Source organism: Danio rerio, chromosome 6 (genome assembly GCF_049306965.1).
Source record: "Danio rerio strain Tuebingen ecotype United States chromosome 6, GRCz12tu, whole genome shotgun sequence".
Lineage (NCBI taxonomy): Eukaryota > Metazoa > Chordata > Actinopteri > Cypriniformes > Danionidae > Danio > Danio rerio.
This window is the reverse complement of record NC_133181.1, coordinates 50,422,043-50,447,926: the sequence shown is the minus strand read 5'-3', so window position 1 is coordinate 50,447,926 and position 25,884 is coordinate 50,422,043. Positions and strand designations below refer to the sequence as shown.

Sequence of the window (25,884 nt, the reverse complement as noted above, 5' to 3'; positions counted from 1 at the left end):
TTTGCCTGTATCCGCAAGGAGAATGCGAAGAACTTCCGGTTGGCAGCTGATGCGTATAAACAGTCACATTTAGACAGCTTTGAAACAATGGTTTAAATCTATTTAACCTGCTTTTATCATCTTGAACTAATACTGTTGTCGATCAGCACCACCTCCTGGACTGATCATTTAAATAAATGCGATCTAATGGGACGGAAAACAACTGCTTTGAGGCATTTTCCCATCGTTGTCTCGGCTCAGACAGCATCTTCTTCCGTTTAAATGAAGCCTCGTCATCGCTAAAGTCAACAGTTTCTCTTTCTTTCAAATAAATAGCCAGCCCAAACACATGTAGTTCACCAAAATGTTTGGCACACACACACAACCTACTGTACTGTCCCACTAACACACTGATTTAATAATTGCGACAAAGTGAAAATAAGGTGACATTTTGAAATGACAGAAAAACACAAACTGTGGTAAATACTACACACGGAATGAAACATAAATGGCTCACGATTTAGATTCAACAGCAAATCAGCCGGCAGAGTATCAATGACACACTTTTCTTGGTCATTTTGTAAATTGCATGACTTACATACCTGTTAAGTTTCATGCCAGTAATCTGGTGCGCTCTATAATGCAGTGTAGAATTGCGTGTGTGTGTGTTGAAGAGCCGCTGAGCTAACAGCTGACAGGTCGGGAACACACACACACACACACACACACAAACACACACACACACACACACACACACACACACACACACACACACTCTGTAGTTCTGGCGGTAGACCACGCGCGTGAACCACATCTGACAGATAAACAGCTTTAACAGACACTTTTCAAAGTTGTGTGTCACAAAAACACTCCGTAATCCATTAAAAATGCTACTGTAACCCATTTTCGGAGCGCAAATTACCAGTTGTAAACGCTGTAAACGGAAGTTCTTAGCATTCTTCCAGAAGACGCTGGTCGCTATGGTGCCCTCCATGCAGCAGCCAAGAAAAAGGTCTATACCTACACATAGTTCTGTTCAAACAGCTCACAAAAGTTGATTTTGCATCACAGGTGCCCTTTAAAGTGTAATTATGTATTTTACATACGCAGTAAGTATAAATAGAAGGGTCTATTTTAATGCTTCGAATCACATTTGTGCAATTAAAATGATAAAAAAATGGATTAAATAATACTCCATTGTCATCCAATTAAACTTTTAAAATGAGACAATGAGATATTTTAAAATATATAAAAAGAATAACTGATCAGTATCATACATTAAACAATTAAAAACTTTGTGATTATAAATGTGGTATGAAGGATATTTTTAAAGTATAAAGATTACATTTTATAATTAATTAGTATTTCCGAGCTGCATTGTGTTTCTTAAATATAAAGTTTTGTCGTTGAATGTTTTTTTTTTTTTTTTTATCTATTATTGGTGTCACACTGGCGCAGTGAGTAGCACGATCGCCTTACAGCAAGAAGGTTGCTGGTTCAAGCCACGGCTGGATCAGTTGGCACGTTCTCCCTGTGTTCGCGTGGGTTTCCTCCAGGTTCTCCTGTTTCCCCCACAGTCCTAAAGACATGCGGTATAGGTAAAATGAATTAGCTAAATTGTCCGTTGTGTATGTGTGGGAATGTGGAAGTGTATGGGTATTTCCCAGTGTTGGTTTGCGGCTGGATAAGTTGGCGGTTCATTCTGTTTTGGCGACCACAGATTAATAAAGAGGCTAAGCCGAAAAGAAAATGAATAAATGAATGAATAATCTACTGTTACAATGAATGTCATTTTGGTGGGTCTGAGTAAATAATTGTAAAAATGCATGAAAAAATTATGGTTTAAAAATGATTATTTATTACCCTTGTATTTAATTTTTGATGCTTTGAAACTTTGATGCTGTTTGAAGTATGTATATTTTGTATGTGTATCTCTATAACTCCATTCTTTCATAGATTCAATGGAAAAAGCTTGGCAAGCCTCACCAAAATGCCAAGAATCTAGTCGTCAGTTCCTCCTCAAAAGTGCTCATTGTGACTCAAGGGGAATTTGTAAGCGCGACTTTGTTTCCCAGCAAACCATCTTTTGATAAAACCTGCCCACTTTGACTCTTAGAAATTGTGTAAAGTCAGCCAATAACTTGAGGGCAAAAGGTTTCGAGAACATCCTGCCAATTTTGTGTGCAATATCCATCAGACAGTGCCTGAAAGACCTGTGGGCTTGCCATCTGAAGGTGCATCCAGTTTATGAATTGCTGAAGTTTAACCTCCAGAGGTCACTAGAGGTCATCTTACACTAAAAATGCTTTTAGCGGATTGTTTGCTCCAAATGCATTTTCAAAAATAAACGTTATCTCTTCATTTTTGCTTTGGTCTTAAAGGAACACTTTATTTTTGGTAAATAGGCTCATGTATTTACCGTTTTTTGATCTATTCCGATCTGGTGGGAGTACTTTTAGCTTAGCTTAGCATTAATCATTGAATCAGATTAGACCATTAGCATCTCACTCAACAATAAACAAAGAGTTTCTGTAAAATTCCTATGTAAATCTTGAGTCTTCTGTAGTTACAACATGTACTGAGACTGATGAAAAATGAGAAGTTGCTCTTTTTTTAGACCAATATGTTTAGAAGTGTATAGGAAGGGCGAGGCAGTGGTGTAGTAGGTAGTGCTGTCGCCTCATAGCAAGAACGTCACTGGGTCGCTGGTTCTAACCTCGGCTCAGTTGGCATTTCTGTGTGGAGTTTGCATGTTCTCCCTACCTTCGCGTGGGTTTCCTCCGGGTGCTCCGGTTTCCCCCACAGTCCAAAGACATGCGGTGCAGGTGAATTGGGTAAGGTAAATTTGTCCGTAGTGTGTGAATGTGTGTGTGGATGTTTCCCAGAGATGGGTTGCGGCTGGAAGGGCATCCGCTGTGTAAAAACTTGTGTAAAAACTTGCTGGATAAGTTGGCGGTTCGTTCCGCTGTGGCGACCCCGGATAAATAAAGGGACTAAGCCGACAAGAAAAATTAAATGAAGTGTATAGGAACTAAATATACATAATAATCAAGGAAGTTTGCTGCTGTACAATGGCTGACCGCTGATTACCTGCTTGCACATTGGGCATATCTTACAAACATTTATTGGTGCTGTGTAATGTCATAGTGCTGGCTACAGCCATGGCTCAGCAGAAAAGCTGATGTAATGAGAGTATAGTTCCTGCATAGACACTATCAGCCTAGACAATAGCACTTTTTTTCATCACTCTTACTACATGATGTATCTACAGAAGAATCAAGCTTTAAATATGAGAATTATTGGAACTTTTTGATCATTTTAGAGCCAGATGCTAATGGTCTAATCCGATTAAATGATTTATGCTAAGCTAAGCTTGAAGTTCTCCGGTCAGACCTGGAGATTGGCTAAAATTATTCTAAAATTATAAAAACTGAACAGTCTAACTCTATGGGAGTTGTAAAATGAGCCATATTCTTTTAAAAAGCAGGGTTTTTCTTTAATGGAACCATTAATGATAATAAAGAACCTTTATTTTAAAAGAATGCATGTTAGACCCAAAACCTCTAAACAAAATCACATTCATGGTCCTGTTGTCCCATTAACTTCCTCACCACCTCAAGCTAAGTTCAATGTAATGATAAAGTACTCAGTCTCAAGCTTTAAATAGGAATATTATTGAAACTCCTTGATCATTTTTGAGTGGGATGCTAATGGTCTAATCTGATCTAATGATTTATGCTAAGCTAAGCTAAAGGTGCTCCTGTCAGACCTGGAGTTAAGCTGAATGGATTCTAAAATTATTAAATTCAATATTATAACTCTATGGGAGTAGTAAAATGAGCCTATTTTTTTAAAGTGGGGTGTTTTTTTACTGGAATTATTAACGCTAATGAAGAACTTTTTATTTTTAAGAATGCATGTTAGACACAAAACCTCTAAATAAAATCAGATTCATGCTTCAGTTGTCCCATTAACTTCAGCACCAGCTCAAGCTTAATTTAATGTTATGATAAAATACCCAGTCTCCAGCTTTAAATAGGAATATAATTGAAACTCTTTTGAGCGAGATGCTAATGGTCTAATCAGATTCATTGATTTATGCTAAGCTGAACAAAGCTAAAAATGCTCCCAATCAGACCTGGAGATCAGCTGAATGGATTCTAAAATTATCAGACTCAACATTATAACTCTATGGGAGTTTTATAATAAGCCTATTTTTTTTAAAACAGCAGGGTTTTCCTTTAATAGAACAATTGGCGCTAATAAAGGACCTTTATTATTAAGAATGCATGTTAGACCCAAAACCTCTAGACAAAATCACATTCATGGTTCTGTTGTCCCATATACTTCAGCACCACCTCAAAGTAAAATCAATGTTATGATAAAATACCCAGTCTCAAGCTTTAAACAGGAATATTATTTAAACTCTTTGATCATTTTTGAGCAAGATGCTAATAGTCTAATGCGATTCAGTGATTTATGCTAAGCTAAGCTAAAAGTGTTCCTGTCAGACCTAGAGATTGGCTAAAATGATTCTAAAATGGTAAAACTCAACAGTCTAACTCTATGGGTGTTGCTAATAAAGAACTTTTATTCATGCATGTTAGACCCAAAACCTCTTGACAAAATCACATTTATGGTCCTGTTGTCCTATTTACTTCAGTACTGCCTCAAGCTAAATTCAATGTAATGATGAAGAACTCAGTTGAGCTGGATGTATCATCATCAGCTCATAAAGCAAAGCAATTAAAATGAATGCATGCCTTCAGACAGACATTCATCCAGACTGGCATGGAGGAACAGCCTGTGTGCCAAATGACAGGGGACGTTTAATTGATTTAGGATCGACTGATAAAAGCCACACGAGCTGAGAGCAGTCGGTGTGATGTGAAATAATGTGTTTGAAGTGAGTCGCTGGCTTAAGTCAAATTACAGACCAGTGGAGGGAAGCAGATAAAAATGAAGCTGTGTGTGTGTCATTGAGCTGCAGTCTGCATTGACTCCCATACACACCTGTGGCTTTTTCTGCATCTTGTACTGCATGCTAACTAATCAATTCCATCTCAGCTGGAATGATCAATGATGCTGAGCATTCCTAATTTAATCTCATGACAAAATGTGCCAAATGTTTCTGATCCGACTGAGTTGTTAATGATTCTGGCTTAGATCTGAGGAGTTTTTTTTTTCCCCCACAGGAAGCAAGATGGCAGAATCCCGCGAATATCTGACCCGCTAGAACGTCCTGGTCGGGTCAAGTCCTTACCACCATTACCTGCTCAGACTCTTCTAAAGGTTTGACAGAGTTTAACATTTCACTCCTCTTTCCTCTAATCCGGTTAAATTCCAGCAGGGCCTTGAGTTCAGTCAGAGAAGTGGCAGGAATATCAAACGACTGCCTTCTCTCATTTATTTCGTCCTGCTTTCTACCTGTCTTTTCACTTTTTCATGCAGCATCTGTTGAAGAAGCAATAGATGAGCTTCTTGTTGTGTGTGCATATGACATACTGTACATCCCACACTGTAAAAAGAGATTAGTTGACTTTAAAAAGGGAGTGAATTAGTTAAAGTAAATGAACTACTCTCACCGGCCACTTTATTAGGTACACCTTACTAGTACCAGGGTGGACCCCCTTTTGCCTTCAGAATTGACTTAATCTAATCAACATAGATTCAACAAGGTACTGGATATATTCCTCAGAGATTTTGGTCCATATTGACTTGATAGCATCACGCAGTTGCTGCATATTTGTCAGCTGGACATCCATGATGCAAATCTCTCATTCCAACACATCCCAAACGTGCTCTATTGGATTGAGGTCTGGTGACTGTGGAGGCTATTTGAGTACAGTGAACTCTTTGTCATGTTCAAATAACCTGAGATGATTCAGACTTGATAACATGGTGCGTTATCCTGCTGGAGGTAGCCATCAGAAGATGGGTACACTTTGGTCATAAAGGAATGGACATGGTCAGCAACAATACTCAGGTAGGCTGTGACATTGACACGATGCTCAATTGGTATTAATGGGCCCAAAGTAAATATCCCCCACACCATTACACCACCACCAGCAGCCAGAATTCTGACCCTACCATTCGAATGTCGCAGCAGAAATCGAGACTCATCAATTCAGGCAATGTTTTTCCAATCTTCTATTGTCCAATTTTGGTGACCATGTGCCAATTGTAGCCTCAGTTTCCTGTTCTTAGCTGACAGGAGTGGCACCCGGTGTGGTCATCTCAAGGTTGGATGTGTTGTAAGAGAAAGCAAAAATTGGGAAAATCACCTTTCTTTCCCATTCTGATGCTCGGTTTGAACTGCAGCAGATCGTCTTGATCATGTCTGCATGCCTAAATGCATTAAGTTGCTGCCATGTGATTGGCTGATTTGAAATTTGTGTTAATGAGCAGTTGGACAGGTGTACCTAAAAAAGTGGCCGGTGAGTGTATATATTTAGTGTTTATACTTTTTATGCTTTCACATGTTAAATTCATATGTGAAACACACAGTGTGTATGCAAAATTATATGAACTGTCAACGTAACAGTTACAGTTTACAACAGATTTGCTCATATTTTTTAAGGTAAAACCACTTTTAAGGCAATTGGTTTATTCCGTTTTTCAGGTAACTAATCGCTTTTTACTGTGCACTTCCCATTCAATATTAATCACAATAATCTTTAAGGTTAGCATTCTGTTATTTCTGTGGAGGGTTTGATTTTCGGAGTGCTACCATAAAATAAAAGAGATAATCTGCTGACATTATTATTATAACTCCGTTGTTCAGATTTTCAGCATCTTTTAAGATTTATTTTTAATAAATTAATACTTAAGCATGAATTGATTTAACTGATCAAATATGGTGAAGCCATCTATAATGATTCTTTCTTTGCTATCACAAGCATAAATAAATTTGTAAAATACATTAAAACAACAACAAAAATCTGCTACTTTTAAATGCATTTATTTTTTCACATGCACTTTTTAACCCATCTTTAAATGCCTTTGTTTCTGACCCACCAAAAAAACAAAAATGCCATTGTTGTGTGCATGACTTTAAATGTCTTGTAAATGCTAAAGTGCTATAACTTGATCAAGCACATCACATAATAAACACTCCAATGGCATTGTAATTTGATTGTCAAATACTATATAGAGAAAGCATGGGGGAAAATATTACCAATTTAATTAATAATTTAATGAATTTATAATTGATTCCTTCATTTTATTTTTGGCAGCACTCCTAAGAAAGAATCCATTTGTAATCCATGCTTAATCGGGCGAAGTGTGTCACCAGATAATTCTGCACTAACATGCCAGAAATTCCCCCTCGAGGACCAACATCAGAGTTCAACTTTAGAAATTAAACCCTGTCGAGGATTGGAAAATGCTAATTTGATCCAAAAAGAAATCAAAGCTCCTCTAGGTATCAAGATATCCTAACAAATTTGCAAACTAAACCACTTCAATAGCTATGGCATCTTTTAGCATGAGCTGAACTGGCCTATTCGAGAACTTAATATACAATTTTTGAAGCTCAGCTTCTCTGATGCACCTCAAACGGAGTCTTTTATATCTGTCGTTGAATAAGACTTCAGTTTTATTAGTTGAAGATGAACCATTGTTTCTGTCGGGACACCTATTTCACCTCATTTAACACCCAAGTGCTTTTTTAATTGAAGCATGTGTGTCTCTGAGCAGCTCTGAAAGCCATTAGCACAAGGGCTTCTGGGAGCCAGGAGGAGTGAAGTGTCCGTGTTTAGGGATGTCCTAGAATGATTAGTGCCTCTATGGCATTGCGAGCGGAAGAATAAGATTAGCTCAATCTAGATGGTGCTGTTAAGCATTTATGTATTTCTCTGAGTGTCTCATAATGCAAGATGCTTAGGAAATCATCTCCGCAGAGCCACGCTGGGTTTATAATAGCCGTGAATCTAGCTTCTGCACGATGCGAAGGGAAATTGGATTGTAAATGAGTTGCCTGACAGTGCAGTTTTTAAATCAGCGAGTTTTATAGACTTTGCATTATGATTGTGTTGTGTTTTCTGACTATTAATAGAAAGCAATATTGCTTGTTTTCTTTTACGCAGTCGACTAAATCGGTGCTGAATTTAGAAATCTTATCACAGGAAAAATACTGTAATGGTCCTTTTAATATTGCACTTTGAGAACAAATAGAGGCTTTTAAATGGCGAATGCATTATATTTGTTTTTTGGTGCACTTTAAAGCATTAATTGAACATTTTGTTTTCTGTCTGCTGGCTTTCATGTCACATAAATGGTAGTAAAAGGAATGGAAATGTGATTATTGACCTGCGTTATTGGGGTAATGCAATTTATGGTTTATGCGATTAATTGATTTTTAGAAAAGCCTGGCTAATGTGGTATTGCTAATTAAAACTGTGTCCGTTTCATTGATTTGGAATAAAACGTATATACTAATATTAGATAAAATGTAATTATAATAATAATCACTAATAGTAAAACTGAAAACTAAAATTAAAATAGATTAAAGCTCAACAGAAATCAACAAAAAAAATAACAAAGCAAGAAAATGTTAATGAGCAATTCCATGCAGTTTTCACCAAAATATGGGAAAAGTTTTTTGTGTAAGCAGGTATTTTAAAGTATATTAAAAATACTCAAATGTATCAGTCAGTGTTTTCAAACTATTATATTAGATTTACCAAAGTCACACAAGTGGCAATTTCACATCTGTCACTTGCATACCGGAGAGATGTCACAACCATAACAACACTTTTTCCTTATAAATGCAAAAATATTCAAAAATATCTTATCTTTATATCTTATAAAATATTCTTATCTTTTTGATGAGTATTATTTCTTTTGGGTTGTGCAGTTTAATTTACAGAATTTCTACGAAGCATGTTGTATACTGTAAACTCGCAGACTTTATTGGTCACATCCATACTGCATGTTTATTTTCTTAATTTCAATTTTCAATGAAAATTGTCTGCACCCATAACTCTGTGGTCAGTTGTTCTGGAAAATATAAACAGTTGTTTAAATTTAATGTTGACAAATACTTTCTATGTGAATTTATGTTTTGAGTTTTTTACTGCAAATGTCACACCCATAACACTGGAATTCCTCAAATATTGGGTTATAATAAGTTTGTAAATAAAAAAAATTTTAAAAATTACATATTTGTAATTGATTGCTGGTAATTTTCTTTGTGTCATCAACAGTTAATGTCTGTATACAGTAGTTTCAGAAATGTGGTTAATCAAATTAATCATTTCTACACTCAAAAAATGACTTTTGCTGCTTGTTTAAACTACTTATTAAAAATGAGTTGAAACAATTTTTAAGTTTTTTTGGGACAACTTAACTGTTTTATGTTCAATTCACTTAAATTTGTAAAAACAAAGTGGACACTGATAAAACTGCTGGGTTGATTGAGTTAACTTAATTGTTTTTACAAATTAAAGTGGATTAAACATAAAACAATTAAGTTGTCCCAAAAAAAATAAAAATTGTGTTTTTTTTTAGCTCATTTAAAGTTTAAACAAGAAGCAAAAGTCATTTTATGAGTGTATGGTGTAAAAATGTACAATACAACTCTGCACTCTTACTGTATCAATAGTTTTCTCAGTTTAATTCTAAATCTTTTTATCCTATATAATTTAAGAGAAGCATCTAAGATGAAGTTGAGTAAACCTGTAAAACACTCCACAACCTTTGAGAAATAACAAATTTTTTCCCTTCTGGGGATCAGACGTTGCGCAGAAACCAGCCTCCGAGGAATGAAATTCTGGGTTTCCCAAACTGATTTCTTCTCGAGTCTGTAAACACCTTGATCCTGCAAACAGGAGCTATGATAATCACAAATTCACAGGTTTTGGATGCTACATTAGATTCCCCTGAATCCCTAAGCAATAATGGCATTCTGGCAGGATGGTTTTTTACCACCCCATGTAACTCTTGAATGTGAAAAATATTGCAAAACATGGAATTTAATTTCAGCTCACACTATCACAGTAACTCGGCTTCTGTTGCACATCATTCACTTTCATACCGCTTTCTTATGCTGTTATAGTATTCCTGTAACACTGTGTTGGCAAATGCATTATAGTTGTGCAACATTACAGGAAATGTTATTGCCTTTCTAGAACAGAAATGCTGTCATCTTATGGTTGTACATAATTAGTCTGATTTTAGCCGCCTTTCTGAAATTGACGATGTAACATTTTGTTAATTTTACAATTATGTGGTGAATTAAAATTTGGATATACATTTTTTTATTAAAACACATATATTTGAACTATATTTGGAGAAAGTAGTATATCAGGGATTAAGCACTGGAATAGCTGCATTTCACTCTACTATTAGACTGATTTAGATAATGAATATATATTTTTTTGGAGTTGATTTGATAATTCAGTAACCCTATAATAACTTCAACCCTAACATGCAAAGTCATTCATCCAGAAATGTTCAGGGAACAGATTTGATATTTATTTAATTGGTGAATTCTGCCCGTGCATTTTGAACAAAGCAATAACTGTGCAACCCAGTTATCAAAGATGCATCCGGTTTTCTCATGCTGTTCTAGTATTTCTGTAATACCGCATTGGCAAATGGGGTGTAGTTGTGCAAGGTAACAGGAGGTTATATTGCCCTACAAGAACTGCCATTATGTCATCTTAGCATTTCACATTCTTCTTCTGATTTTAGCAGTATTTCTGATGATCACACAGTTACAGAATTCTGCAAGGGTAAATTTGTATGGAAGCATATCCTGGACATTTTTCAAATGCATTTGCAATTGCATTTTTCATGTGTGGATGCATAAATTGTGCCATAATCCAAATGCAATTGCAAATCCCGCATTACCGTTTGCATTTCTGCTTTTGCAAATGCACATAGATCAAATGAAAAGGCAAAGACCGTTTGCAAATGCATTTTCCATGTCTTACGAGCTACTGGCCTGACATATTTAAATAGCAATATTAATTGCTTCATTTGCTTTTTCTTTTTCTCTGAGTCGTGCATGTAACCTGCCAAAACTCTAATGGAATCGCAAATCCTTTTGCATTTGAATTTTCGACATCTACACTGAAACCTGTCAATCAAACGACAGAGGAGGGCTATTTTATTGGGCGTGTTTGTATTGGGAAGTGACATCACTCACAGTTGACGTGTTTACAGTTTTGAAAAACGGAGGTAATCTGTGAAATTGTGGGGCAAATTTTGATAATTGTGCAGCAGGTTGATAACAGCTCATGCCGTACAGATTTCCTTTTACTCAGAATCCATTTAATTTTGCACATGTTAAAGGAGGCTTTACCGAACAGCACAATCAGAGATGTGGTTTTCACCAACCTAAATGAAGTTACTGTACCGACAGGGCTTTTACGAAGAACAGAGGACCAGGACGTCCTTTAGTGGAAATACCACTAGAAATGATCCAGTACTACGAGACGTGTGGTTACTCTTGTGTCCAGCTTGCTCGGCTGCTTAGAGTTTCACACCCCCCATGGTCAATATATAATGATTATAGGCTATATTAAATATTTGGAGAACTAAAGCACTGAATCTACTATTGCATAAAACTCATAAGGTCAGCCAAAGGTCTCTGATTTAGATCATGATCATTTTAAAGACTCACTTTACAAAGCATGCAAACCTTTGCAAGCAAGTCATCATCAATTTTTATAAGGTGCAGGTTGACATTTTGATAGTTGGAGGTTTCTGCTGGTGTATTTATTTATCAAAGCATTCATTTTGCAAACATCAATGAAAGATACAAAACTGTCTTTTTTGTCACATCCTTTGGCTTGAAAATCAAGCGGTTTGTGTGGTTTGAATTGGCATGACATATCTAGGCTCTCTCTCTCTCACACACACACACACACACATATTCACATGTCAGTTACCAGGGATTTCCTTCATTAGAGGGTGTTTGTGGCAAACGCGACTGCAATAAGGGAAGTTTAAGCTGATTGAGGAAGCCATCGCTCTTTTTCTTGCCTTCCGTGCCGCTTTTCTCATGAGAAGAACACAAGGAGATAGGGAGAGGGTTTTTATCTCTTTGGCTTCAGCTAATTTGATTGACTTCATCATGGCTAGGAGTTTGTATAGGTTTCGCAGTCCTGCACTCAATGCCATGCACCACCGCAGGCGCTTCAGTGACGTGAGTAAACTTAATGTATGAAAGCTGGAGGGAAAATCAATCATCGAGTTTCTGCGTGATCATATGTACAGACTAGTGATGAGAGTATAGACGTAGTAGTAGTAGTATTGCATAGGGGTGTGATTGTGAGTTTTTGGTTTGATTTTATTTTTAAGTATTATTAATAATTATTTTAAATATTTTTGGGAATAATAAAAATCCTCCTGTCAGGACGTGGTAAAGGAGATGAATTATAATTATGTTATAGTACTTTTTAATTAAAATAATTATAAACATATATTATTATTATTATTATTATTATTATTATTATTATTATTATTATTATTATTATTATTATTATTATTATTGGTAGTAGTAGTTATTATTATTGGTAGTAGTAGTTATTGTTAGATTTTCTTAAGTTTTTTTGCATAATACTGTTAATTATTGAGGCGATATGTGTCATGAAATTGTTGTGGTCACACTTTACAACAAGGTTTTACTAGGTAATGTAAGTTACTGTATTTAATAACATGAACTAGGAATAAACAACATTCGGACAGCATTTATTAATCATAGTTCAACATTTACTAATGCATTGTTCAAATTCAAAGTCATGCTTGTTAACATTAGTTAATGCATTGTGAGTTAACATGAACTAACAATGAACTGCTTTATTACCATTGACATTGACAAAGATCAATAAATACTGTTATTAATTATTTGTTTATGTTAGTAAATGCATTTCTACCATTAACTAATACAACCTTGTTAAAAAGTGTTACCATTTTTTTAAATGTCATTTATTGACCTCTGAAATCATTAGATAGATTTATTTTTTATAAATTTCACTTTTTTCTGCATCTAATGGGGCTATGAGAATCATACATGCTTGTGTAGTATCTGTACAGGGTGTGATGTGTGTGTTGTTATGCAATAGTGTAATAGGATGTCTTTCTTGAGAAAGAATTCTCACTTTTATGTTGAGAAATGTCAAATTCATTGCTGTGTGCACTTGGTTAATTCATGTGTTTGTAAAATGAGTTGCATCAGAAATGTCTCATGCTCTATCATACCATATTTGTCTTTATAAGATCTGAAAGTTTATAGACCTAAATGTGTCCATAGTTAAAGAGAAACCCAGTTAGCTCAATGTATAATTAGCAGAAGCGTTTTTTGTGCGTGTGGTTTGTGTTTTGATGAATCAGCAATTCATAGAAAGACGCAAAACTGAAGTTCCACTTTCAGTACAGAATTTTTTTTTTTTTGCGTTGAAGTCATTTAAGGTACTCTCAAGTGTGTGAGTTATGCAAGTGAAAGTATGTTGGCTTTCTTGTTGAGAGAAATCAGTTCCTGGCAAGGATTTTGCAGAGTCCTACCTGACTCTGCAGTCTTATCAGCATTAAACATTAAAAAATGTACTGCATTCTGACAAACCGTTTTCTTTCTTGTATTTTCAGTAAAATGCACATGAGCAACATTTTGGACTGTAGGTTTGCTCTGGTATGATTGCCAGGGCAATGGGATGTGTTGTATGCTAAGGTTTAAAATAGAAGACCCAAACCTTTCTCAGCAATAACTAGGAAGATACTGTATACACAAATATAAAAATTCTGGGTTGATGTAATGCAGGGTTGAGTCAAATAAATGATTATTTTTTAAATTACATTTTAATTATACTTTTTAACCCAATGGTTGGGTTTGTCCATATTTGGATTGCAACATTGGATTACAATAACAAACTGACAACACTACCTGACCAAAGTCTTGTCAGCAATTCCAGTTGTAAGACAAATAATAACTTGACTTCAAGGTGATCATTTGGAAAAGTGGCAGAAGGTCGATATTTCCAATGATTCATCTGTTGAACTGCATCCCAATCATCACAAATACTGCAGAAGACCTTTTGGAACCTGCATGGACCCATTATTCTCACAGAAATCAGTCAAGTTTGGTGAAGGGAAAATTGTAGTTTGTGTGAGAGATCTGCAGAGTGGATGGCAACATCAACAGCCTGAGGTATCAAGACCTTTGTGCTGCCCATTACATTACAAACCACAGGAGAGGGCAAATTCTTCAGCAGGATAGCGCTCCTTCTCATACTTCAGCCTCCACATCAAAGTTCCTGAAAGCAAAGAAGGTCAAGGTGCTCCAGGATTGGCCAGCCCAGTCACCTCACCAGACATGAACATTATTGAGCATGTCTGGGGTAAGATTGAGGCATTGAAAATGAATCCAAAGAATCTTGATGAACTCTGGGAGTCCTGCAAGAACGCTTTCTTTGCCATTCCAGATGACTTTATTAATAAGTTATTGCAGAGATGTATGGATGCAGTCCTCCAAGCTCATGGGAGTCATACACAGTATTAATTCTTTTTCCACTGCACCATGACTTTAAATTTTATACTGGACACTATTTCTGTTATGTGACAAGACTTTTGACTAAGCAAAGTCAGACCTTACTGTCCTAATTAAAAATCAAGGCATGATCATATTTTATTTTGGTAAAATAAGCGTAATCTAGAGGCTTTTGCCTTTCATATAAGCCACTTCTGATACCAAGTGATCGACTAGAAGTCAAGTTATTATTTGATGTTCCTGTAACTTAGATAGACAACAAGACTTTTGTCAGAGAGTGTATGGAAGTCAACAGGTGCTAGCTACTAGTATTTTTTTAAATATATTAAAGTTTTAAAACCACATAAGGGATAATAATCGATGAGGTAACATTCATTTTGGGTTAAGCTATCTCTTTAAGGGTTTGTTCAAATGCCTAACCCAAGAATGTGTATTAGTGCTGATAATCAGTCAGTAAATCCTGAACAGCGCTTTCCTTAATTGATGTTGGCTTCTTACGCTGGTTTATTCTGAGCCGAGGACTCAATGGAATGACACCGCAGCTGTAGCTAGTCAGGTCGCATCCTTCAAGCGCACAGCTGCTCTCCACGTTAAATTATGCTGTTTCACAGTCTTCGTTTTCCATAGAGACAAGCTGTATGATAGCAAGGAAGGATACCTGCTAGTGTGATACGCCGTTGAATTTCGGATCAAGGCAGGGAGTTCTGTCCATTATTGCGAAGCCGTTGTCACTGAGAGACATGCAGACTGTCATATCTCACTCTTGCTCATTGTGTTCATCCTCCCTCTCTCTCTCTTTCTCTCTCTCTCTCTCTCTCTCTCTTCTTTTATCCGTTCCTCCTGGTTCTCAGACATCAGATATATTTGCAATGATAGAGCGAATGCAGGTGAGAAGCCCACATTTTTATTGCTTTACCTCACATCTCTTGCATTTTTTGACCTTTGAACTTTAACTTGCAGTATGGTGACACCTTCCCCGTTTTTGCTTTAATATTACTGTTTACCTGTAGTTTATATGCTGAGGTTTGCTTTAAATGTCACTCATTCTGTATTCACATTAACATTTAACTCTTAAATCTGTCTGTCAGCTCTTAAAAATTAAAATATAAGCTAGAAATATATTCTACGCATGTATGCCAATATGTGTTTAATGCATTTTAATGTCTGTCACACTTGGTTATTTCTTCATTATGTGAAGCATCTTAAGATGTTGATATGGATTTTATTACTAAGTCTTAAAATAACATAAAATATAATAAATGGATGTTTGGCTCATTCTGAAAACGTAGCCCTATATACATTTCTGGAGACCATGAATTAGCCAGAGGAACGTATGGCTGCATTTTGTCTTTCGTCTTATTGAGAGTTAAGCTCGGATTTTACTATCGAAATGCATCCTGCTTTCCTCTTAAAGCTCGCAAACATTTGGTGTCTGCAACATTTTTACCCTTGATTGACTATGGTGATGTTTTATATATGCATGCTTCAAAGAAATGTCTTCAGCCTTTAAACTCCATCTATCACAGTGCTCTAAGGTTTGTTACAGGCTGTCAAAGACTTACTCACCATTGTGAACTGTATGCCAAAGCTGAGTGGCCTTCTCTGTATGTAAGAAGGTACACCCATTGGATGACTCTGGTCTACAAGGCTCTTCTGGAACTGGTGCCTTCATACCTATGTTCTCTTCTCCAGAAGTCTAAAAGCCAGTATGCCCTACGCTCAAGTGAAGTTTATCATTTGACTGTTCCCCGGGTTCGAACTGAAATAGGGAAGCGAGCCTTTAGTCATGCCGCCCCCTCATCCTGGAATACTCTTCAGTCTGAACTAAAGATATCTGAGCTCATCCCAATGACATCGTTTCGCTCTATCCTTTTAACAAACAACAACAGTCCGTTTCTCAATGAATGTGTTTTTAATATATTGAAATGTGGTAAAGCTGGAAAACTAAACTGTATTTTTATATTATGTCTGATCTTGATCTCAATGGGTTTTTATCTGGTTAAATAAAGAAACATACATAAAATAAACGCTACGGGGCGCAGAAAGGAGTTGACAGTCATGAGGGGTTTGAGTCCGGTGAAGAATGGTCCCAGAAAGCAGAGAAGACAAAAACAGAAGCTAAAAAAGTCAAATAATCAAGTAAATAACAGGGTAATGCTTTGTTCTGAGAAGATGTAGAACACACAAATAAATCACGCATGTATCAATAGATGCTTAAGTTTACTCTCTTAATTTGTGCGTTAAAATCCCCTCACAATAGACACAGATTCAGGTGCTGGGCAGAGATTGTGTCTGCCCGGTGACTCTAGCTTTGTTGCTAAATAGCTAGCATGAATTTTATTGAGAGAATAGCTGTGTTTATGTGCTTTAGGAAGGCTAAAAAACGATGTCGATTCGTTCGGCGCAGTGTCTGAGTCCACTAGATCCTTTCAGAGGAGCACCTATAGCTCTGTGAGTTCATCAACTCCTCCAGAAACTATAACTGGATGATGGAGGCTTTTAGCGGGGCTTCAGTCTGAGCTGAGCCCAGTTTGATGAACTGTTCTCTGGTGTTGGCAATAGGATTTCCCCTCAGGAATCCAACAACAGGCACTGTCATAATCACTCCCCTACAAGAGCAAGCTCATGATTGGTTAACGTGGCGCGAATGTCCGCTGAAGTTTTGATTATCCAACTTGAGTGATTTGCATGAAACGTGTGTTAAGCGCGTCAGACTCACAAAACATTCAACTTGCGCCACTTCATTTGCACCGACTCATTCGCGTAAAATGCGCTACAGAATGCCTATTCGCATCTTTGCATTGACTTAACAGATACGCTTCATGACGCTTCATCTGCGTCTGGTGTGGACACAGCATTAGAATGTTGTAAAATTTGAAAATGTGGTAAAAATCAGGCGAGGGGTTTTCTTTTTCTGGATTGCTTTTTAAAACTGTCGGTTGGGTTTAGGGAAGTGCATGTGCCGGTCAATCTGTGCTTTTGAAAAACACTATTGCTTGGGTTAAGGAAGGAGGAGGGTGGGTCAGTAAGTCGACAGCGGCTTCTGGTGGATTTACGGGAGAACAGCAGGCGCCAATGGCACTGGTGAGACAAACTTAAGATCTCAAAAAGTGTACACAGCGCCCTCTGGTGGATTCACGAAAACAAAAACAGCAAAAAACGTAGCTACTGGGATGTATTTATCACTCTCCAGAAATGTGTATATAGGGGTACATTTTCAGAATGAGCCTGAATTGATATTAATTGAACACTTTTATGGTATATTTAAATTGTCTAAACTTGTAAACTTTAAAGTTTAAATGTGAATCTTGTGTACTTTGCATACTTGAGTAGCATGTATTACTGGCTAGATTATGTAGTCTACATATTTTTAAAAAATTATAATATAATGAAAATGTACTATTTATTTTTAAAAGAGATAGTTCACCCAAAAATGAACATTTGATTTAAAACGTTTAAGAATTTCTTGTTGAACATGCTGTAAAAAATGTTTTGAAGAATGTTAGAAACCAGTAATTGACTTCCATAGTAGGATAAACAAATACTCTGGGAATCAATGGTTACATTGATACAAAACATCATTCAACAACATTTTTCAAAACATCTTTTATGTTCAACAGCAAAAAAGGATCTCAAACAGGTTTATAACATGTGAGTAAAGATAGAATTTCAGTTTTGGGTGTACTGTCCCTTTAAGAAAATGTGTTATTCAATTGACGAATTCCAATTTCTGGCATTTAATAATCTATCATTAAATGTTGTTGTTCTATGTTTTTAAAGAACTGCATGTATTAAATGTCCTCTCTTTTTTGAAAATGCAGAGCAGTAGAATGGATGAGCAGCGGTGCTCTCTTCCACCTCCTCTCAAAGTAAGTGTGTGTATTTAGAGCCACACTCTCACACAAACAAGCATCAAGTGTTGCAGCCATTATGAACCGTTCTCACAGCCTCTGCCATCAGCGTTGTGTTCGTCACATGTGCACAGAAATGCACAATGTAGCTTTTATTCTCTGACAAATACTTTCACATTAACCCTCATTCTCATAGCTTTAAGGTTCAGGGAAGCTTCATTGCCTGAGGATGTTGACAATTTAATGCATCATCTGGGTGCTTTTGTTCCAAATGGTTGGCAGCATAATTATGGTACTTTAATGCTATTAAGATACCTTTTGGCAGATTATTATGTGAATATGCAGATGCTTCCGCAGCGTTCAAACGCAGCTTCTGTTCAGTTTTTGCTTTCTGTCTAGTTGTTTATTGAGCTGTGTGAGCGACCCCATAGGCTACAGTCATAAACAAACTTTACAATTTTATCTGTTTTCTGATTTAATGAAAGGGATCACATATTCAACACAAAATATGAATGCCCATATGTCTATGTTTATCATGGTTTGGGGTACAATCAGTATGGGGGCGTGTGAGAAATCTGCAGAGTCGATGGCAACATTAACAGCCTGAGGTATCAAGACATTTGTGCTGCCCATGGCAAATTCTTCAGCATGATAGCACTCCTCATACTTCAGCCTCCACATCAAAGTTCCTGAAAGCAAAGAAGGTCAAGGTGCTCCAGGATTGGCCAGCCCAGTCACCAGAAGTGAACATTATTGAGCATGTCTGGGGTGAGATGAAGGAGGAGGCATTGAAGATGAATCCAAAGAATCTTGATTTACTCTGGGAGTCCTGCAAGGATGCTTTCTTTGCCATTCTAGATGACTTTATTAATAAGTTATTTGAGTCATTGCGGAGATGCACTGCACTGCACCATGACTTTATATTCTATACTGTACATCAGGGGTCTCAAACTCGCGGCCCGCGGGCCATTTGCGGCCCTCGGTGCAATATTTTGTGGCCCGCGCCGACCGCTGTACACTGACAGAATCAGCGGAACGGGGAGAGAGAGCGCTCCCCGCTCCGCTGATTCTATCTGTACACATCGGTCACTGGCATTCCCCGCCCGCCGTGTAAACAAAGGGGCGGGGATGCCGGTGACGTCAACACGCACCCCGCCCCTTTGTTAGACGCTGTGATGGGCGGGAAGTGTTAGGATGGAACTCGCGCTGGCCAGAACCAAGCTGTTCCCGCCCCTGCCTGCCCCTTAGCTACCTATCTGCAGCCTGCCACCTACCTAGCTACAGCCTGCATCTTATATACATTATAGGTAGATACAGACTGGTACAGACTGATGTGACTGGAGTGGGGTGGGGGTGTTTTATTTATACATATATACACCTTTTTTTAGGTGAGGGAATGGAAGTTTTGAGTGAGTTCCCCCACTTTTTCCCCCACTTGAAGCGCTGTCAAGTCTCTGGCAGCAAGAAGTAGACAAAAGATGCCATGTTCAGAAGAACTGTTCATAATCTTCACTCAATGTTGTATTAATGTTCAGGACACTTCATGTTCAGAAGAAATAATTAAAACTGTTAATAATGACATTTGAGGACTTTTTTTTTTGTGAAATCCCTTATGCGGCCCAGCCTCACCCAGACTTTGCCTCCTGCGGCCCCTTGGTAAATTGAGTTTGAGACCCCTGCTGTACATTATTTTTGTCTAGACCTTACTGTCCTAATTAAATAATTAAAAATGAAGGCCTAATCATATTTGATTTTTGTAAACTAAGTGTAATCTAGAGGCCTTTGCCTTTCATATAAGCCATTTCTGATACCAAATGATCAACTAGAAGTCAAGTTAATACTTGTTGTTCCTAAAACTTATATAGGCAACAAGACTTTTGTCAGGTAGTGTAATATTAAAAATGAATTGATTTTATTTATTATAATTGCACAACATAAGAGCAGTCTGCAGAAACTGTTTGGTTGAAACTCAACCAGGAGTGTAAAGCCTTTACAGTCCACCCATTATTTTAGTCTTGTTTTTGAATCTGCCACTATGCTGACACATAGGCATTTGTAGCTCCACCTTCTTTTGAAAAGAGCACAATCTCATTTGAATTTAAAGCGACAGTCATCAAAACAGCACAATCAGGATCAAAGCCTAAAAGAGGCAGTTCCAAAAAGGTATAAAACATTATTTGTGCGGTATTTTACACTATAGGGACATCAGAGACTTATTTTATATCTTGCTAAAAGATGCATAATAGATCGATACAGCAAACGTAGCCTTGTTCAAATAGTCTTTAGATAGCTGCACATTGCATTAATATCACACACACAAAAAAAAGGTCGTGTTAATGACTACTCAAGGTATTGCATGGCAGATAAGCAGTTTGTATGCATGAATAATATGATGTTGTTTACTATGAAACAATGCAGATGACGTGGAAGTAATTTGAACCGTGTCCTGGCTGGCCAAAATCTGCAATCCAATTGCCAGCTCCTCTAAATCTTGCACCATTTGCTTAAATTTGCATTAAATTCAGTGATTGCAGAAAGGTAAAATTCTGGAGCTGCCTCTTTTTCCATTTATTATAGGTCATGGAAATTCAGCTTTTTTTAGTCAGGGAAAGTCAGTGAATTTGACATTTGGCTTAGAGTGGCAACCCTGAGAAGCACAGTATGCAATTAAGGCCTGCATAAAACATGTGATTTGATGCTCTCACTGCAGGTATTGTGAATATTGTTTACACTTGGGGGTTTGTATGGAATCATGAGGTCTGGAGCTTTGCGTTTAAGGGCTTTTACTCTTTATGCATGTACATATTTCTTTCATCTGCGTCATAGGGTGACCTGAATGAACCTAATCTCTCCTTGTTCCTCCACAGACAGAGGAAGACTACATTCCATATCCCAGCGTCCATGAGGTTGTGCACTTTGATTTTTATGTGTGATTATGAGTGTGTTTTTGTTGTTGATGTTGCGCTGGTTGTAAATCTGTTATTGTGTTGTTGGTGTGTTGGCAGGTATTGGGGCGCACAGGCACTTTACCCCTGATCCTGCTGCCTCAGTTTGGGGGTTACTGGATTGAAGGAACCAATCATGATTTAGGCTCCTCCTCCACACCTGAGGAACCGCCCCCTTGTCCTGCATCACAGGTTAAACTGGAGACCAACAGCATAGCCAAGATCTACAGGAAAGACTTTCTGGGGAAGGTGGGATACCCTCTATTCATCCATCTGTCTGTCCATCTATCTATTTAAAAATCTGTAAAATGGATCCATCCATCCGTCTGTTGATCCATCTATCCAATTAGCTGTCTCTGTTCATTTATACATCCATCCATCCATCCATCCATCCATCCATTCATTCATCTGTCTGCCTTGTATTTCTTTCTGTTTGTCAGTTTATCTATCATCCATCCATCCATCCATCCATCCATTCATCCAACTTAGTCCATCCAATTGTCTGTTTGTCAGTCTATTCATCCATCTGTTATACGTATATCTGACCATACCTTTCTGTGTTTCTCCCCATCGATCCATCCATCCATCCATCCATACATTCCTCCTTCTATCTGTTCATCCAATTTTCTGTTTGTCAATTCATTCATCCATCTGTTTATCCATCTATCAATCTTATTATCAGTCCATCCAATTTACTGTTTGTCAATTCATTCATCCACCTGTTTGTTCATCCATCCATCTGTTTATTTATTCATTAATCTATCTGTTTACCCATACATCCTTCCAACTGTCTATCTGTCTATCTATTCATTAATTCATCCATCCATTATCTGCATGTCTGACCATCCTTTTCTGTCTTTCTCTTCATACATCCATCCCTCCATCTGTTTATCCATCCATTCATCCATCCATTTTCTGTATGTCTGATCATCCCTTTTTCTACATCCATCCATCCATCAGCCCGTCCATTTATCTGTTTATCCATTAGTTTATTCATCTGTTTATCCATCCATCCATCCATCCATCCATCCATCCATCCATCCATCCATCCATCCATCCATCCTTCATTCCTTCAACCATATAAATGTCTGAAAATCCTGTCTTTCTCTCTGTCCTTTCATCCATCAATATTTCCATCTCTCCATCCATTCATCCACTCATCTATCTAACCATTCCCATATTTTTTATCTACCCTTCCATTAATCATCAGTCCAAAAGCTTCAATGCTTTATTAATGTGAGGTAACGTAAAGAGTGTGCTTTTTCATCTGGTTTTTCATGTGTTTATAACTCGCCCCACAGGAGCACTTTAATTATTACTCAGTGGACAGTGCTCTGGGACACCTGATCTTTTCCATGAAGTATGATGTGATTGGAGACCAGGAGCACCTTCGACTGCTGCTCAGGTACTTCAAGTTCAGATGGAAAATGTATTGCTTTCATGTTTTGATTTCCAAGGTTTAATATTTATTTTGTTTAGTTTCATCCAAAATATCAAAGGCAATGTTTGATTTTTATGAAGTAATATCACAATATTTTTTTACACAAAATCTAAGAATTTTCAGATGTAAACCTGCTTTTTTATGTAGCTTTCTTAGATTCAATTTACAGTTCAATATCCTTTTTGCTACATCATTTTAAATCCATTTAGTAAGTTGTAATAAAAAAAAATCTTAATTCACTTTTAAATGGCACACAGCCCTGTTGAAGACACTTTTTTCACTTTTTTTCTTTTTTATGCTGTTACACATTCACTCGCTCCAGTCGCATATTCTCTCGTTGTTCATTTTCAAAGCTGGTCTGACTTAAGTGCTCAAAATATGCAGCAGGAACACAAGGGCACATCCATTCTTTATAACCACGACCCGTCTTGAGGCCCTTTAATGATGAAGACGGGAACAAGAGACCGTGTTGATGTCAGAGAGGTTGATCTATAAAGCCTCTCTTTGAAAACAGGAGCTCTTCGGGGACTCTTTGAATGTTACTTGTCGGCTGAAAGATAATTGACAAGGGCACCTGTGAATACTGGGGTGAATCACATAGATATTTTATTGATGGCTGAGCTATCATTCATTTCTCTCTCTTTATATACTGTATGTCCAGGACTTTGTCCATTCCTGCTAAATATAGCAAAGACATTGATGGGTTTAGAAGATGCATTTGTGACTAAGTGTCCAAAGGGACACGTTAGTTTCAGATCAGTCCGCAAATAATGTGTTTTTTGAGTCTGGCTTGATTATATTTGGTTGTGATTCTTTTAATTCCAGGTCAAGGTTTAAAACTTACCACGATGTGATACCAATTTCTTGTCTGACCGAGTTCCCTAACGTCATCCAGATGGCAAAGGTAAGACAAAAAGAAAATACTCAATTCAAATTTAGATATATATATATTTACAAGTACATTTATTCATTTGAGATGCGCTTTTATCTAACTAATAAATGAATATTGGGGGCCGACACGGTGGCTCAATGGTTAGCATTGTTGCCCCACAGCGAAGAGGAGGCTGATTCATGTCCCGACTGGGTCAGTTGGCATTTCTGTGTGGAGTTTGCATGTTCTGCCCATGTTCACGTGGGTTTCCTCTCCCACTTTGAATGATAACACTTGATTAAATGGGCGTTATCAGTGATTATAAGCTGATAGATATGGGCCAATAAGGGCCTTTTGCACCTACTGGTAGGCTCAGAAGGCTGTTATCATCTATGATAACCTCAAATGGTTAATCAGCTATACTAACAGAGAAGACTCAAGATTCAGATCTGTTTTTACATTACTGTGACGGTTGGGTTTAGGGCTGGAATAGAGGTAGACATTAATAAAATACAATGGGAAATTTAATAAATAATATAAATAATTCTTGTTAACTTTGTGGATGGATGATAACAGCTTTCTGAGCCTATCAGTAAGGCCCTTACTGGCCCATATCTACCACTGAGAACACCCATTCAATCGAGTGATAACATTAAAATCGTGAATATTGGTTTAAATCAGGCATTTATTATTATTCATCATTCCTTCATTCATTTTCCTTCGGCTTAGTCCTTTTATTCATCAGGGGTTGCCACAGTAGAATGAACCACCAACTTATCCTGCATATGTTTTACACAGCGGATGCTGATACACACTCATTCACACACATTCAATACGGACAATTTAGCTTATTCAATTCCCCTGTATTGCATGTCTTTGGACTGTGGAGGAAACCCGAGCACCCAAAGGAAACCCTCACCAACAGGGAGAGAACATGCAAACTCCACACAGAAATGGCAACTGACCCAGCCAGGACTCGAAGCAGCGAATTTCTTGCTGTCAGCCAACAGTGAGCCACCATGTCGCCCATTTATTTATTTATTTATTTAGTTAGTCATTAGGCTGGCTTGAGAAACAAGCCAGACTACTGAAATCCTATTTAAACTTATTATTTTTTTTATATATTATTCTTCTTCTTCTTCTGAGACTAAAATTCAAAATCTATCTCCTCCTAGAGCTTTCGAGCTATGACCACCAAACTCACACCAGACCTCCAAACTATTCTGACTCGGTATGCCATATCTTTTCCGACTGATCCGATATTCGATTTTCCGAAAAACGTCCCGGGACCGTCGGAAAAATCCCATAGACTTAACATTGGACCAAACTTTGTGACCTCATAACTCTGCATCAGACTGTCACACAGACTTCTAACTGGGCTCATTTAACTCAGACTACCTAACTGCCAATAACTGATGAGGTTTTAACTTTCTGGCCACGCCCTAGCAACCACTTTTGGACCTTAGAAACTGTCCCATAGACTTCCATTCAAAAGACTCTCATTGACTTAACATGGGATCAAACTTTGTGAGCTCATAACTCTCAATCAGACTGTCCACCAGACTAATGGCTGAGCTCATTTAACTTAGACTACCAAACTGCCAATAACTGAAGAGCTTTTAACTTTCTAGCCACACCCTAACTACCAGATACTGCACCCTAGCAACAACAGTCCCATAGACTTTTATTGCAAAAGACTGTCATTGACTTAACAATAGATCTAACTTTGTGACCTCAAAACTATCTATCTATCCTTTTTCAAACTGCTTTAATCTATCTATCTATCTATCTATCTATCTATCTATCTATCTATCTATCTATCTATCTATCTATCTATCTATCTATCTATCTATCTATCTATCTATCTATCTATCTATCTATCTATCTATCTATCTATCTATCTATCTATCTATAAACTGCTTTAATCTATATCTATCTATCTATCTATCTATCTATCTATCTATCTATCTATCTATCTATCTATCTATCTATCTATCTATCTATCTATCTATCTATCTATCTATCTATCTATCTATCTATCTATCTATCTATCTATCTATCTATAAACTGCTTTAATCTATCTATCTATCTATCTATCTATCTATCTATCTATCTATCTATCTATCTATCTATCTATCTATCTATCTATCTATCTATCTATCTATCTATCTATCTATCTATCTATAAACTGCTTTAATCTATATCTATCTATCTATCTATCTATCTATCTATCTATCTATCTATCTATCTATCTATCTATCTATCTATCTATCTATCTATCTATCTATCTATCTATCTATCTATCT

General features: G+C 37.1%; 1 protein-coding gene across 50 annotated transcripts in view; it reads left to right on the top strand.

Annotated features, from left to right (window-relative positions):
• rap1gapb (RAP1 GTPase activating protein b) overlaps positions 1–25,884 on the top strand; it is a 186,213-nt gene that overhangs the window by 133,095 nt on the left and 27,234 nt on the right. For 26 of the 50 annotated variants that reach the window (XM_073954599.1, XM_073954611.1, XM_073954605.1 and 23 more), the window contains 6 exons: positions 5,175–5,271; positions 18,292–18,339; positions 21,189–21,227; positions 21,327–21,515; positions 22,568–22,671; positions 23,533–23,611. In XM_073954599.1, coding sequence (XP_073810700.1) covers positions 18,301–18,339; positions 21,189–21,227; positions 21,327–21,515; positions 22,568–22,671; positions 23,533–23,611 — 450 coding nt within the window. In that variant the 5' untranslated portion in view covers positions 5,175–5,271; positions 18,292–18,300. Of the gene's footprint in view, positions 1–5,174; positions 5,272–9,712; positions 12,134–15,321; positions 15,358–18,291; positions 18,340–21,188; positions 21,228–21,326; positions 21,516–22,567; positions 22,672–23,532; positions 23,612–25,884 lie in introns of those variants that run through there. The other 24 variants (XM_073954586.1, XM_073954592.1, XM_073954589.1 and 21 more) reach the window with 4 other exon arrangements.